This window comes from Phyllostomus discolor, chromosome 10, assembly GCF_004126475.2.
Source record: "Phyllostomus discolor isolate MPI-MPIP mPhyDis1 chromosome 10, mPhyDis1.pri.v3, whole genome shotgun sequence".
NCBI classification, from domain to species: domain Eukaryota; kingdom Metazoa; phylum Chordata; class Mammalia; order Chiroptera; family Phyllostomidae; genus Phyllostomus; species Phyllostomus discolor.
In genome coordinates this window covers 82,939,785-82,953,051 of record NC_040912.2, presented here as the reverse complement: position 1 = coordinate 82,953,051, position 13,267 = coordinate 82,939,785, and the positions used below count along the sequence as shown (strand labels likewise).

Here is a 13,267-nt window from a genome sequence, read left to right as displayed (position 1 = left end):
TCTGAGAAGTCTCCCAGTAAAGGATATTATTTAACTTTATTATATAAGACTTTCACAAACAGATCTGCTGTTTTTGTTTTTGCTGATGCTGATTTGCCTAAAACCATATCCACTTATGTGTGTACAGTTACACATATATTTTTAATTTTACCTATGCCTGCATCTATACTGTAAGTGACATGCTTACTAGTAATACGTCTCTACATAGATGACCACCTGTATGGATACATAACTTGCGACAGGTTCTCTGCAGAATTGAACATGGCCTGGTAGGACGGGAAAGGGTTAAGAGATAGTCACTTGCACACATGCCTAGCATTAATTAAGACGCTTCTTTTTAGTAATATAGGTGAGAGAGTGCGTGATTCCAGTTGCCTGCTATGAATCAATAAACATATGGCTGTGTGTACTTCTAAACTGAACTGCGGGGGGTCACCTTATCACTTTTTCGTTAAGGGGTCACCCTATCACCATTCTTTTCATTCTTCCCTTGTATGGATGAGCTTTGTGTAAGCCTAGTTCCTCCTTTCCTGGTGTGTTCGGAGAGTACTGGCTCTCTTTCCTGCCCTTCCTTCCTTTCCTATCCTATCTAGAATCTAGCTTACAGAATGAGAGAGCAATCATCTTTGATAATTTTGAAACAAAGTTAATGAACCCAAATGCTGTCATCAAAGAGGATATCTGTAGTTGATGAAGAATATTTAGGGAATTCTTAAATTTCTGTTTCTATAATTTCCCTGCACAAAAGAAAGAAAAGAGGCAAGAAAGTGAAGACTTTTTCTTCTGGCAAATAACGTAACCAGAAAGCTAAAGTAACAACTTCTTACTGAACTACCAGCAAGGATGTCTGAGCTCCTAATGTTCCTTTCTGATAAAATTCACTGCACTCTAGTATTTAAAATTTGGGCCCTTTTCTGTATGCATTTTTGGTTATACTTCCATTAGGAAATTGAAATATATACAGTTACTACATAAAAGGCAAAAGAAAAAAAAATTAAAAGTTTCTCTTAGCAAGATAAAGCAAATAAAACAATATTAGATGTTTGATGACTGGGTTTAAAGAGAAGGTAAGCCAGCAATAGTATGAGAAATACTATTTTATTAGAAAATATTCTCAATATCAAAAATCCTATTATGAGATACAAGAGTTTTATCAACCCATTCTGATAAAAAGTTCAAGTAAAGATTATATGAAAAACAGAACTCCTTAGTCCTGAGTCACCAGAGGATGTTCATATCACCCATATATTTACATGTGTTTATATGTATCCATGTGTCACATATATACACATATTATTAAAATACTAGCAAAAATTCCATGTCTTTAAAACAAAGTAATAAAAATACTTTGGGGGTAGAAGGAAATACATTTTCAATAACATATAATCATTAAGAGTTCCAGAAACAAAAGCCCTTGAGAAAAGGTACACAACGACCCACCTAAATTGATAATATTTTGAGCCCAGAAACTAGGATCACAGTGAAACTGGATGGTATTGTTGGTCACTGGGGAAGCATCACACCTTGCTCGAAGAAGGTGCCGTAAGCGGCATGTAATCTAGAAAAAAGGAGACAGTTAAACGTCAATATCTTTATCAGGCAAATAATTTATTATATTCCCAGTAAATACACACACAAAAACGTCTCTTGTATGTATGTGAACACAAAGTCAACAACAAAATATAAATTATAAAAAGTAGACATAGCCCTGGCTGGTGTGGCTCAGTGGATTGAGTTCCCACCTGCAAACCAAAGGGTCGCCAGTTTGATTCCCAGTCAGGACACATGCCTGGGTTGTGGGCTAGGTCCCCAGTGGGTGCATGAGAGGCAACCACACACTGATATTTCTCTCCTTCTCCTTCCCTTCCCCTCTCTCTACAAATAAATAAAATCTTTTAAAAAAAGTAGACATCAAAGTTTTCTTTCCAAAACATATAAAAAATTTTGAGGTATAACTCAGTTGGCTATACTGTTGAATACAAAACTAAAAGTATCTTAAAGTGATAAGTTAAAGTTGGTTTTTTAATTAATAAAACTTCACAGAAGCACCAACTATCTGTAAAATGAAAAAAATTAACACATTTTGCTTTTATTTATTTTCCTTACTGTTTTAAAGAAAGACTGAGAATTTAGATTGGGTGGCTAATGAGTTACAGAAAAGACAAATTGACCTCTGCTGAGGAAATATAAATACAGCCCATAACTAGGCCCGCTACTTAGTGGGATGGTTCTCCTGGCTCCTATGCCTCGAGTCTCTGGTCATCAGCCGCCCGCTACCCCCACCCACATGCAGTCCTCAGTGAGCACTCGGGTCACTGTCCCTCAGTCCTTGAAGAGTTTAGCTCCTAGTTCACTATCACCATCTTTACCAGTACTCCTCTCCAACTAGATGATTCTTTCTAACAGCTTATTTCCTCTGCACTTACATGAATACTTCCACAACCCCTGAAGGTCCCATAAGCCTTTGCTCTCACCTTACCATTATCCCCACCCTCTTACCCCCCCAGATCCTTCTTTTCCAGCTTGAAACCCAGGGCCAATCATCAAAATCATTTCCTTGCAGATACCCTCAACACCTCTCTCTCACACACCCAATCACACACAATCCCTTCCCTCTTCTCAACCTTTTCCCCAGGTAAAACAAAACTTACTTCAGATTGGTCTCTAAGGTTGACTGGCTCTCATACGAAATTTCTCTGTTCCTTTACCTTCCCTACTCTCCTAAATGACTGTTTCAAACCTCCTTTTCTCTTTCTACCTCTCCAGAATCTGCTTCCCAGTTCTCAATCTTAGCTGATGATCATGCTTACTATTTCATTAAGAACACAGGAACAATCAAGGACCTTCCACAGACACACACCACCCATCAATATCAGTGTTTCCTTCTATCACAATGAGTTAAACGGCCAAGTTTCCAGCTAAAGCCAATTCTTCCACTTGCACAATAGTGCTCAACTGTTGAGGGTGGGGATAATGGGTGGAGGGATCTGGGTGGAGGGTGAGCAGTGTCTTGGCTCCTCGTAGACAGTGCTCAGCAATTTTCTTCCCTTTCCAGTATCTCTAAGCTTTCCATTTTACTGGACCACGCCCACCAACATATAAACATACTTTAACTTTTCCCAACTAAAAACGAAACTCTTGGCTCCTTTTCTCCTCCATCAGCTGTCCCCTTTTACAGCACAACTCTTCAAAAAACTCATCCATTCCTCTTCCTCAACTCTTTTTTGAAACCCTCCACCCAGGCTTTCAGCAGCTCTCCACACACAGCTAGGTGGTCACCTGGCCCTCATGGAAACGGTTTTCTTCGCATGGATTCCAGCACAGTATAATCACAGTTCCCTCTTATTTCACTAGCTGCTGCTTCGGGGTCACTGAGAATAGGTCTGGGTTCCAACGCACCATCTCAGTCTTCATTACTGGTTCTTTCTCCTTTCCACGACTGTGTATCCTGGAATGTCCCAGGTGCTCTCTTCTCTTACACCCACATACTTTTAGTGATCGTTTCCAGTCTCACAGTTTAAATGATTCCTTAATTTATATCTCAAGTCTCAACCTCTGCTGAACTTGCATTTCCAAATGCTTACTCAGCATCCCCACCTGACTGTCAAATAGGCACCTCAAATTCAGTAGTCTAAAAGGGAACTCCTGGTCTTTCTCCTCAGGTCTTCTCATCCTCCAGTCATCCCCACCTATACTATGCATAACACTGTTTTCCCTACTGCTTAGTCAGTCCTTGGTTTCTTTCTTTGTCTCCTGTCCTATACTCAGCCTGTCAGCAAATCCTGCTGGCTTTATCCTTAAGATATGGATAATCCTAACAATTCTATCTATTGCTACCACCCTGAAAAAGCCAACTTATCGCTGTAAGGTTCTAAGTGGTCTACCTTATTCTTCCCTTACCCTCAACTACCTACAGGCTATTCTCTGCAGCTACAGTGATTGTGTTAAAATATAAATCATTTCTGTCACTCCTCTCCTCAAGCCCCTCCAATGGCTTCCCTTTTCATTCAGATTAAAAACCAAAGTCCTCATAACGAACTAAAGGCTGTTCTATCTGGCTTCCTGTTACTTCTGACTTGACTTGTACCGCTCGACTCATTCGCTCCACCCTAGCCCCTCAGACTCCCTGGGTGTCCACATCACAAAAACTCCCACCTCAGTCTTTGCACTTGCTGTGTGCTCTGCCAGAAAACTCTTCCTGAATACGTGTTCACTCTTCCTCATCTGTTTCACGTTCTTGTTCAAATATCACCCTCTTTCGATAGACTTCCCTATCTAAAATTACAAACCCTACTGCGATGCTCCCAGACTCTTCCCTTAATTTACTTTTCTGTGGAGTATTTAATACGATGTAAGTTTATATATTTTACTTATTTTGATATTGACTATCTCTCTCCACTAAAATACAACTTCTTGAGGGCAGACATTTTTATTTTGGTTTCTGTTCTCTAAGTACTTTGAATGCTGCCTGATATATATTATAGCAGGTATTCAATAAATAAGTACATTTGCTTCAATTGCTACATTATCACCAACAGCTAGAACAAATCCTACTCTGAGTAAAAAAGGGACTTATTTTGGGACCACCACAATATCTAGCAAACAGCACGCAATACAATGTTTTCTCCTTTCTGTTTTTTTTTGCATCCTCTAACAATTCTCACGATGAAACATGTTCATCATGTTACACTAAAGATTTCAAGAACTTTATTTTGTAAATATCCTATTTTCTAAAACTTAATTATTTATTTTGAAAGTCTAAAAATTGTAGAAAAGTGAAAGGTACCCTTCACCCAGACTTCCCACTGTTCCTACATTAGCACATCTGTTCCAGCACCGCCCCCAAACTGTTCCTGTGCAAATACACTATTACTAGTCTTTTTCTGAACCTTTTCATAGCAAGCTACAGACATGGGGTTCTGCCTCCCCTGAACACTCTAGTGGGTATATTCTAAAAAAAGACCCTCTCATGTAAGCAGCAAAATTCCAAATTCAGAGAGTTTGTTACAACACTACCATCCTATCCGCATTCAAATGCCAAATGTCGTAACATGTCTCTTTCTAGCATGCTATCAAGGAACATAGGTTGCATTTAGTTGCCATGTCTCTTCAATTTCTTAACATTTCCCTCTCATTCACGTCCCCTGTTGGCTTTAAAGACTTCTGGACTTACGTTCCGCAGGAGATGACCTTCCACCTGGGTCTGAGGGTTATTTCCTCCTGACTGGCCTTAGCAAAGCATTTGTGGCAGAAATACCACGCGAACGCTAATGTGCACTTCTCGGCGTGTCCACTTGTCCCACCACTGCCGATACTAACCCCCAGGACCCGGCAATTTTGCTGCCCAGTTTCTCCACATTAACTTCACCATTTTCTCCCTCTGTAACTGATTAATATTTTGCAAAAACTATCTAGTATTTAGGATTAAACTAAAATCCTGCTCCTCATCAATCCTCTACCCACATTAGTATCCACTGAAAACTCCTTCTGGAAGAATTACCTCTATGAGAGACCAAATGTGCTTCTCTATGTCCACTACTTTTTCTACATTTATTATTTTTTATTTTTAATTTGTATTTTTTTAACTTTTTTAAAATTGTCCAGTACAGTTATCTCCTTTTTCATTCTGACAAGCTTTATCATTTAGTTGTTTCTATCATCATGGACTAATATGTTCCTACTTAATTCAACATGTTGTGATCCATTATTACGGTTATTTAGTTTAAGCTTCAAATTGGTTGATTTGCCCAGACAGAGCCCTTTAGGCTGGACCCTGGTCCTTTATACATGTGCCCATTATCTCTCTGGTAAAAGATGCTCTGGGTACATTTTGTGCTTTTCCTCACTTTGCCTAGAATTTAGAAATGACTATCTGGAAGGACAGTGGGCTCACTGCTACTGGGGTGTAACACACACATATATACCCATATGTATATAAACATCTGTAAGTATTGCCAGATCTCAGTATATCTGTATAAAAGTCTTCAGTTCATACTTAGATACCTAATTCCAATCCAACATGCCTTAGGACTCTTTCTAGCTTTATTTCAATCTTTTTAGACACCGTATTTTGCCACATATAATGCATACTTTTTGCCCAAATTTTTGATGGAAAAGTAAGGATGTGCAGTATACATGGGCAGTACTAATTCTGTATTGATATAAATGTTTTTAATTCTTTTATTTATGCTTATGTGTTAAAAGTGTAACTCCAGAAAGCAATAATGATATCCATATGCAAACTAATACTCTGGAATACGATAATCAGTTTTGTTTCTATGATGGGCTGCCCACTCACACACCCCCAACTGGGGACCTGGCCTGCAACCCTGGCATGTCCCCTGACTGGGAATCAAACCAATGACCTTTTGGTTCTCAGGCGGGCACTCAATCCACTGAGCCACACCAGCCAGGGAGATAATCAGTTTTGTTTCTAAACATAAATAAATAACTGAATTAAAAATTAGAACGAAGATTTTTTCCCTGAAAGTTTGGGCCCCAAACATGGGTGCACATTATACTCATCAAGCACTGGGTAACACAAAATTCCTAACTTTAGAAGAGTAATCAAATGAGATTCATAGAAAAATACACATCTATTACAACAGTAGCTAGAAATCAGTAATAGTATGATGCACATATGCACAAGAGCTTTGTAAACAGGGAAAGGGAATCAAACCCAATTTTGGTCACTGAACGCTGCTCAGAGGAAAGGAAGATGAAACTAAAGTGAACCTAGGAGTCACAAAAAAAATGAGCATTATATACTCAGAAGAAAGAAAAGGCATTTTAAAAAGGGTACCAAGGGCCCAGGCAAGAGATCATGATATGTTCTGAAGATTAGAAGGAACTGGCACAAGACATTCAGTAAACATTAAGGTCTTTGAAGATCAATTAGATGGGGGTGGGGAAATGGAATAAAGGGACTGTGGAATTCCTTTTTACTACTTAAACCATAATAGTTTCCTAATCAATAATATTATAAAAATACTACTGTTAGTAAAAATAATGACTGTGTTTATTCTCCTGGTCTTTCTTTTGTCAATATTTCTTATCTTCCTTTTAAGTAATCTAAGGATAACAAAATCCTAAGGAAATACTGTGAAAGTGTTTTAAAATATATTTAAAACTGGACTTCTGAAAGGATTATACTATTCCAAAAGGGTTTGGTCTTTTACCAACCACTGTTCCTATAGCAAAAAGATGAACTAAGACCTGGCTGGCATAGCTCAGTGGATTGAGCATGGGCTGTGAGCCAAAGCATCACAGGTTCGATTCCCAGTCACGGCACATGCCTGGGTTGCAGGCCACGGCTCCCAACAACCGCACATTGATGTTTCTCTCTCTTTCTCCCTCCCTTCCCTCTCTAAAAACAAACAAACAAACAAATAAATATGAACTAAGAATTGCAAACCAAGATAAAAATTTCAGGCCAGCAAAGCATTTTTTAAAAAAATCCTCACTTAAAGATATGTTTATTGATACTGGGGGGCAGGGAGACAAAGGGAATGAGAAAGAGAGGAGGAGGAGGAAAGAGAGACAGAGAGAAAGAGAAACATCGACTAGTTGCCTCCAGTATGGCACTTGAAGTTGTCCCAGACATTCTTTACACACTATCTTCATTCTTTTGGATTCTATTTCCTTCTTGCTGTTCTGATTTTTTGCTTCCTTATGTTCCAAATCATTGATTTGATTCTTGGCTTCATCCACTTTATTGTTGATTCTCTGTAAATTGCTCTTTATTTTAATTAATGTATCCTTCATTCCCGACTGGATCTTTTTTATGTTGTTGAGGTTCTAAGTTCCCTGAGCATCCTTATAGCCAGTGTTTTGAACTCTGCATCTGATAGATTGCTTTTCTCCATTTTGTTTAGTTCTTTTTCTGGAGTTTTGATCTGTTCTTTCATTTGGGCCATGTTTCTTTGTCTCCTCACTTTGGCAGCCTCCCTGTGTTTGTTTCTATGTATTAGGTAGAGTTGCTAATGTCTCACAGGATTGGTAAAGTGGCCTAGTAGAGTAGGTATGTTGTAGGGTCCAGTGGCACAGCCTCCCCTGTTACCCAAGCTGGGTACTAGAGGTGTGCCCACTGTGTGGGCTTGATTGTAGTTGAGGCTTGATTACTGTTGGCACATCCAAAGTCAGCCACTGCTTGTGTTCTGTCCAGGGTCACACAGCATAAGCTACAAAGTGATCTGCAGATAGCTGCTACTTGCACTGGGCTTGGTGGTGTCCAGGTGAGGTCAAACTGTGAAGTAAGGCTGGCTGCTGCTAGTGCCAGGCCTGAGGCAACTTAGCAAGAGGTACAGGGCTCACTGAAGCCAGATGCTGCTTGTTTGAGAGAATTTAGGAAAACCTAAGGCATGGGCCAAGACAAGCCATTCACCTGGAAAAGCCACTGGAGTCAGCTTGGGTGGGTCCAAAAGTTGGATGGGGCACGGCATCAGGGAATTGCCAGGGTTGGGCAAACAGTGTGAGCCAGGTTGATGGAGTGTCAGATATGGTGCCCACCTGCCAGCTTTGTGGCTCTGTGATGCGAAGGCTCAGAAAAGGAATAGTGGCCTTTGCCAGCACTGCTGTCAAGGTGAAGCTGCCTGAGCTCTCACCCTGATGCCCGACAATTCAGTTTCTCCCCGTATGTTTCTGGTGCCTTTCAATCCGCTGCCTCCATGCTGGAGCTCAGAGGAAGTGAGTCTGAGGCTGTTCATGGGCCCTTTAAGAGGACCTGTCAGAGTCCAGTAGTTTCTGTTTTCCACAGCCTCAATCCCTGCTGGTTTTTACCATCAGAAGTTATAGCAACTTCTCTTCATGACACTTGAATCCTGGGCTGGGGAGGGCCTGGTACGGGGGCTGGGATCCTTTGCTCCTAAGATATCCCTCCCAAATGTTATCCGATATGTCATGTGGGACCAGCCCATTCCATGTCTCTGCCCCTCCTACCAGTCTCAATGTAGTTTCTTCTTTAATTCTGTAGTTGTAGGACTTCCATTCAGCTCAATTTCTTATGGTCCTGAATGACAGTTGTTCTCTAGTTTAGTTGTAATTTTGGTGTGGTTGTGCAAAGTGGAGAGCAGTGTTTACCTAGGCGGCCATCTTGACTGGAAATACCACCTCTGTATTTTTTCAGCTAAAATTAGAAATAGGTTGTTGGGAACCACTCTGACTGGCTCCAGAAGCTGTAACCCCCGTGAAGGCTAAGACTGAGTAAAAAGACTTTGGGACAATAAGCCATTATGGAGACAAAGCTTATTTTCCTGGCAGGGGCACTGCCTCTGCCCTCTTTACTTCAACCTGCTTGGCCCTGAGCGGATGACCAGTTAGCCAATGACGGGTAAGATTCCTCAAAGGAGGGATGACCTAAGACAGGCATGGTCATGAGGGGACTCTCAGGGAAGGTCTTGGGGGCTATAGAAAAAGGAGGTGATGGACCCTTGTGCCTTGGCTTTGACATAGCTTGAATCCTCATTCTGTCTGCAAGAAGTCTCCTAATCTCTTGGCTGCCTTACTTCCCATGCCTGACTTAAGCCTGAAACAATGACAGAGTGGTGCAGCCCTGTGTTGGAAAGGGCAGGTTCCCTGGGGCAATCAGGCCTAAGAAAGAATATGTAAAATTCTGTCAAACCTACTTTGCTAATACCCTCAATTTAAATGATAAAGGTCCAAGCATGAAATGAGTTTGTTTCCCTAAAGTTTCAAGGCCCTTTAGCTATCTGACTCTGACTCAAAATAAGCCCTCAGAGTTCTTTGAATGTTATCTATTGTTTGATCCTTACTGCCTGACAGTGACTGATGAGCTTTACCTATACACCCTGTATTCCTATGCAAATAAACCCAATAAAAGCCCATTGAGGAACAGGCTACTGGCCCTTCTCCTTTGAGAGATCAGCCACTTTTCCTCCCCAAGCAGATCATGTCTTGGTAGACTTATTCTCACCTGTAGTTGCCGGTGGTGCACCCCCACAATAGGTAATAGGCATTTAAGCACAAAGAGACTAATGATCATTTCTGGATTTTAAGCATTCTAGTAACTCCGCTGTTTCTCTTTGTATTTTGATGTTATATTAAACGTCACATTTGGTCCATCTTACCAGTCGCTTGCTATAAAGTAAGGCTGTACTGCTGCCACTGGAAACTGCCCATTTAGAAAAATGCATGACATGTTCCAACTGTTTAGAAAGTCCAGCCACTTCCTGTTGTTGTTGCATAAGTTTCATGCGATGGTCTTTTGCAAGGCTCTGAAAAGAAGAAAATTTCAAAATTAATTCTGCCTAAAACATATCTTAACGGTCATTTTTCAGATTATCAAATTAGAATAACCACCACCTCTAAAAAACTGAAAATACTAGTGCTTTCCCCCCTTAGTATAAAGAATCAGTTTTAGTGCAGCAAAACGCTGTGACCCAAACTACTACTTAGAACTATAGCCACCAGCACCACCACCAGCACCACCACCACAACCAGCACCAGCACCACCACCAGCACCACCACCACTACTGCTGCTGCCTCCACAGCCTCCATGCCCTGCCCTCAGTTTGGCTTTATATATTCTGGGATTTCAGTTAGTGTTCATGTATCTTCCAATGTCCAGAAGGAGCAAAAACTGTAGGATTAGCTATAACACAGTGGGTGCCTGTTAAATTCAATACCCAAAATGAAATAGATGTACCCCCCCATCCCCACAATCTAGTCAAGTTACCAGATCACATGGTTTACTCAAGGACATGCTTTCACCTTTCAGGCATTCTAGTCCTGATTGCAACCAGTTTGTGCCTAGTCATGCCATGTGGCAGACAACATGTTTGATTTGTATGTGGTAAAAAAGATATTACTTTTGTCTACAATTACATGAAAACCCATTGATATAATGACTGATGGCACCAATGCACCATCAGAAAAGCTACATACAAGCAGATTTACCTTTCTCTAAGGGAAGTACACAAGGAAGAACACGGGTTAGTAAAGAGTGAAAAGCACTGAAGTGGGGTTATTTTAAAGGTCTCTATACAAAAATCTCCTTCACCTGGCAAGGTAAGTGGAAGAGCATAGGGCTTTCCACTTGTTTCAGGAAAAAAAAGTTTAAAAGTAAAATTGCTACATTTCAATATGGACTTATAGTCTCAATAAAAAAATGAATCTAGATCTTAGCTATAGTCAGTTTCAAATGTGGAAAACAGACATTTAAGGGAATTAAAGGAAATAGTGCAGTGACTGCCAATGGCTTCCCCATGTGGAATTTAAAGTTCAGAGGTAACTTACTCACTAAGCTATTTCTGACCTCCTTAAAAACTGTTTGTTTAGACACACACATTCTAGAAAGAATAGAAATTGTGCCTAGAACCTAGCTTTTGCAACCTAACTTTTAATTAGGTTGCAAATTGAGAATCAGAAGGTCTGGTTTCTCGGTCTTCCATCACAACACCTACTTGAGCTCATTTCTCGAGTCCTAGATAAAACTGACTGCATTTATTTATCTTAAAGGAGGATTCTGAGAACCAGGAGAATGGGTAGGAAGACTAGAGCCATATTTAAAAGGTGTTATAAAAATTGTAAGCCAATTAAGTTGATTAAAAATAATACTGATGACCAAGTTCATTGGTCGAGACTGGAGCTTTGGCCAAAGCTCCATCTTTTGTTTATTATCTTAATTTAAAAAAAAATCTGCAAGTAATTCTGATTTACAGTGAAGTTTGGAAACAACCACAGCCAGTACTAAACTCTGAGAAAGCAATTTGAGGTCATTGAATTTTAGCAGAGCTTTGAAAACTCTTAAAATTGTTTAAAGCCTTCTATTAAAGAAAAATCACAGAACCTTGAAAAAATAGTTACTGTAAATGGGGTCTGATTCTTGAATACTTCTTCACTAAATAACCATTTGTTTCTAAAAGAACACAGAATTATTTTAGTCTTTGTTTTTGGTATGGCTGATAAACCATGGAAGAGGCCATACTTTTGCAGGAGGGACAGAAAAGAACTTATAATTTTCTCAACTATAATGATGTTTAACTAAATTATTTCTAGGAGTCGGTCAAAGATCTTCAAATATTATAGTTCTTTTACTTTTTTCTCATTCTTTTTATTTATTGTGTTTTTGAGAGGGGATGGGAAGAAAAGGAGGGAGAGCGAGAGAAACATCAATTTGTTGTTCCACTTATTCATGCAATCACTGGTTGATTCTTGTATTTTCCCTGATTGGATACTGAATCGGCGAACTTGGCATATCAGGAGGATGCTCTAACCAACTGAGCTAACCAGGCAAGGGCTCTTTTCTCATTTTAAATTGCTTCTTTACTGTGAATTCCTTCAGCACCACTATACTAAAAGAATTCTAAAGTATTATGCAATTAATATGTTAATATGTCATGTAGAAGTCATAACTTCAATATTATTTGAAGTCAAACACTGACTTTGGACCTTGACTTTCAGGTATGTAAAACAGCTGATGAAGGTAGTAACATTTTTCTTATCTGCAGTGAGAAACTATGCAAAATGCTCTGAGCATTTCTCCCTAAGTATTGGCTTTAGCAATTAAGACTATAAAATATTGAGGGCAGGTGGTACCTCCTTTCACCTATTATCTCATAAGGTTAAATGTATATAATTGAGAACTATATAAAGGTAACTTAGTGTAAGAGTATTTTTCTAGAACTTTTCCTCAGCTTTGCCCTTCCCCTTTAGTGATGCAAAACTGTCACTTCAAAGAATCTCTAAAGTGATTCATCTCACCAGCATTTACAGAGCTCCTCCTGCAAGCAAGGCACTGTGTTTGATTATGAAGTGAACAGAGACATTCCTAGAGGGAAAATCTCCCTACTTGCTAGATGGGATGCTGCCAGATTCATGTATTGCTTAATAAATAGATCTTCAAATTTACTCAGCTGAGTTTTTGATCATTAACACTTCACACAAAGATTTCTAATAATTCAGTTATCTACATTTACTTTATGGGGTATGTCAAAAGTTCAAAAAATACTTAAATTCCCTCACTCAAAATTACTATATTTAGAAATCTACTGAAAAAGAATAAAGAATTACAATCTATAAGACATCATTGTAAGATCTGGTTTTAAAAAATCGTTACTGGATATACCAAAACAAATGTCTTTTCCATCCTTTCCATAAATAGTCCAACTTCATGGATGCTATTAAATAAGTTTGTTTTTTGCTAGACAGCACCCATCCTATGGGCCCTTAGTTAAACTGTCTTAATGTAGCTTTGCTCTAATTTTTCAGGCTATAGTGCTATAAAGATTAACATTCAAGAAAAAAGCAA

The 13,267-nt window shown here is 39.4% G+C and overlaps 1 protein-coding gene across 2 annotated transcripts in view; it reads right to left on the bottom strand.

Annotated features, from left to right (window-relative positions):
• The window catches only part of TRIM24 (tripartite motif containing 24), a 111,322-nt gene that overhangs the window by 24,093 nt on the left and 73,962 nt on the right, over nt 1-13,267 (bottom strand). For both annotated transcript variants that reach the window (XM_028525322.2, XM_028525321.2), the window contains exons 7-8: nt 10,086-10,232; nt 1,441-1,558 (exon numbers count right to left, since the gene is read on the bottom strand). In XM_028525322.2, the coding sequence (XP_028381123.1) occupies nt 1,441-1,558; nt 10,086-10,232 (265 nt within the window). The remainder of the gene's footprint in view (nt 1-1,440; nt 1,559-10,085; nt 10,233-13,267) is intronic.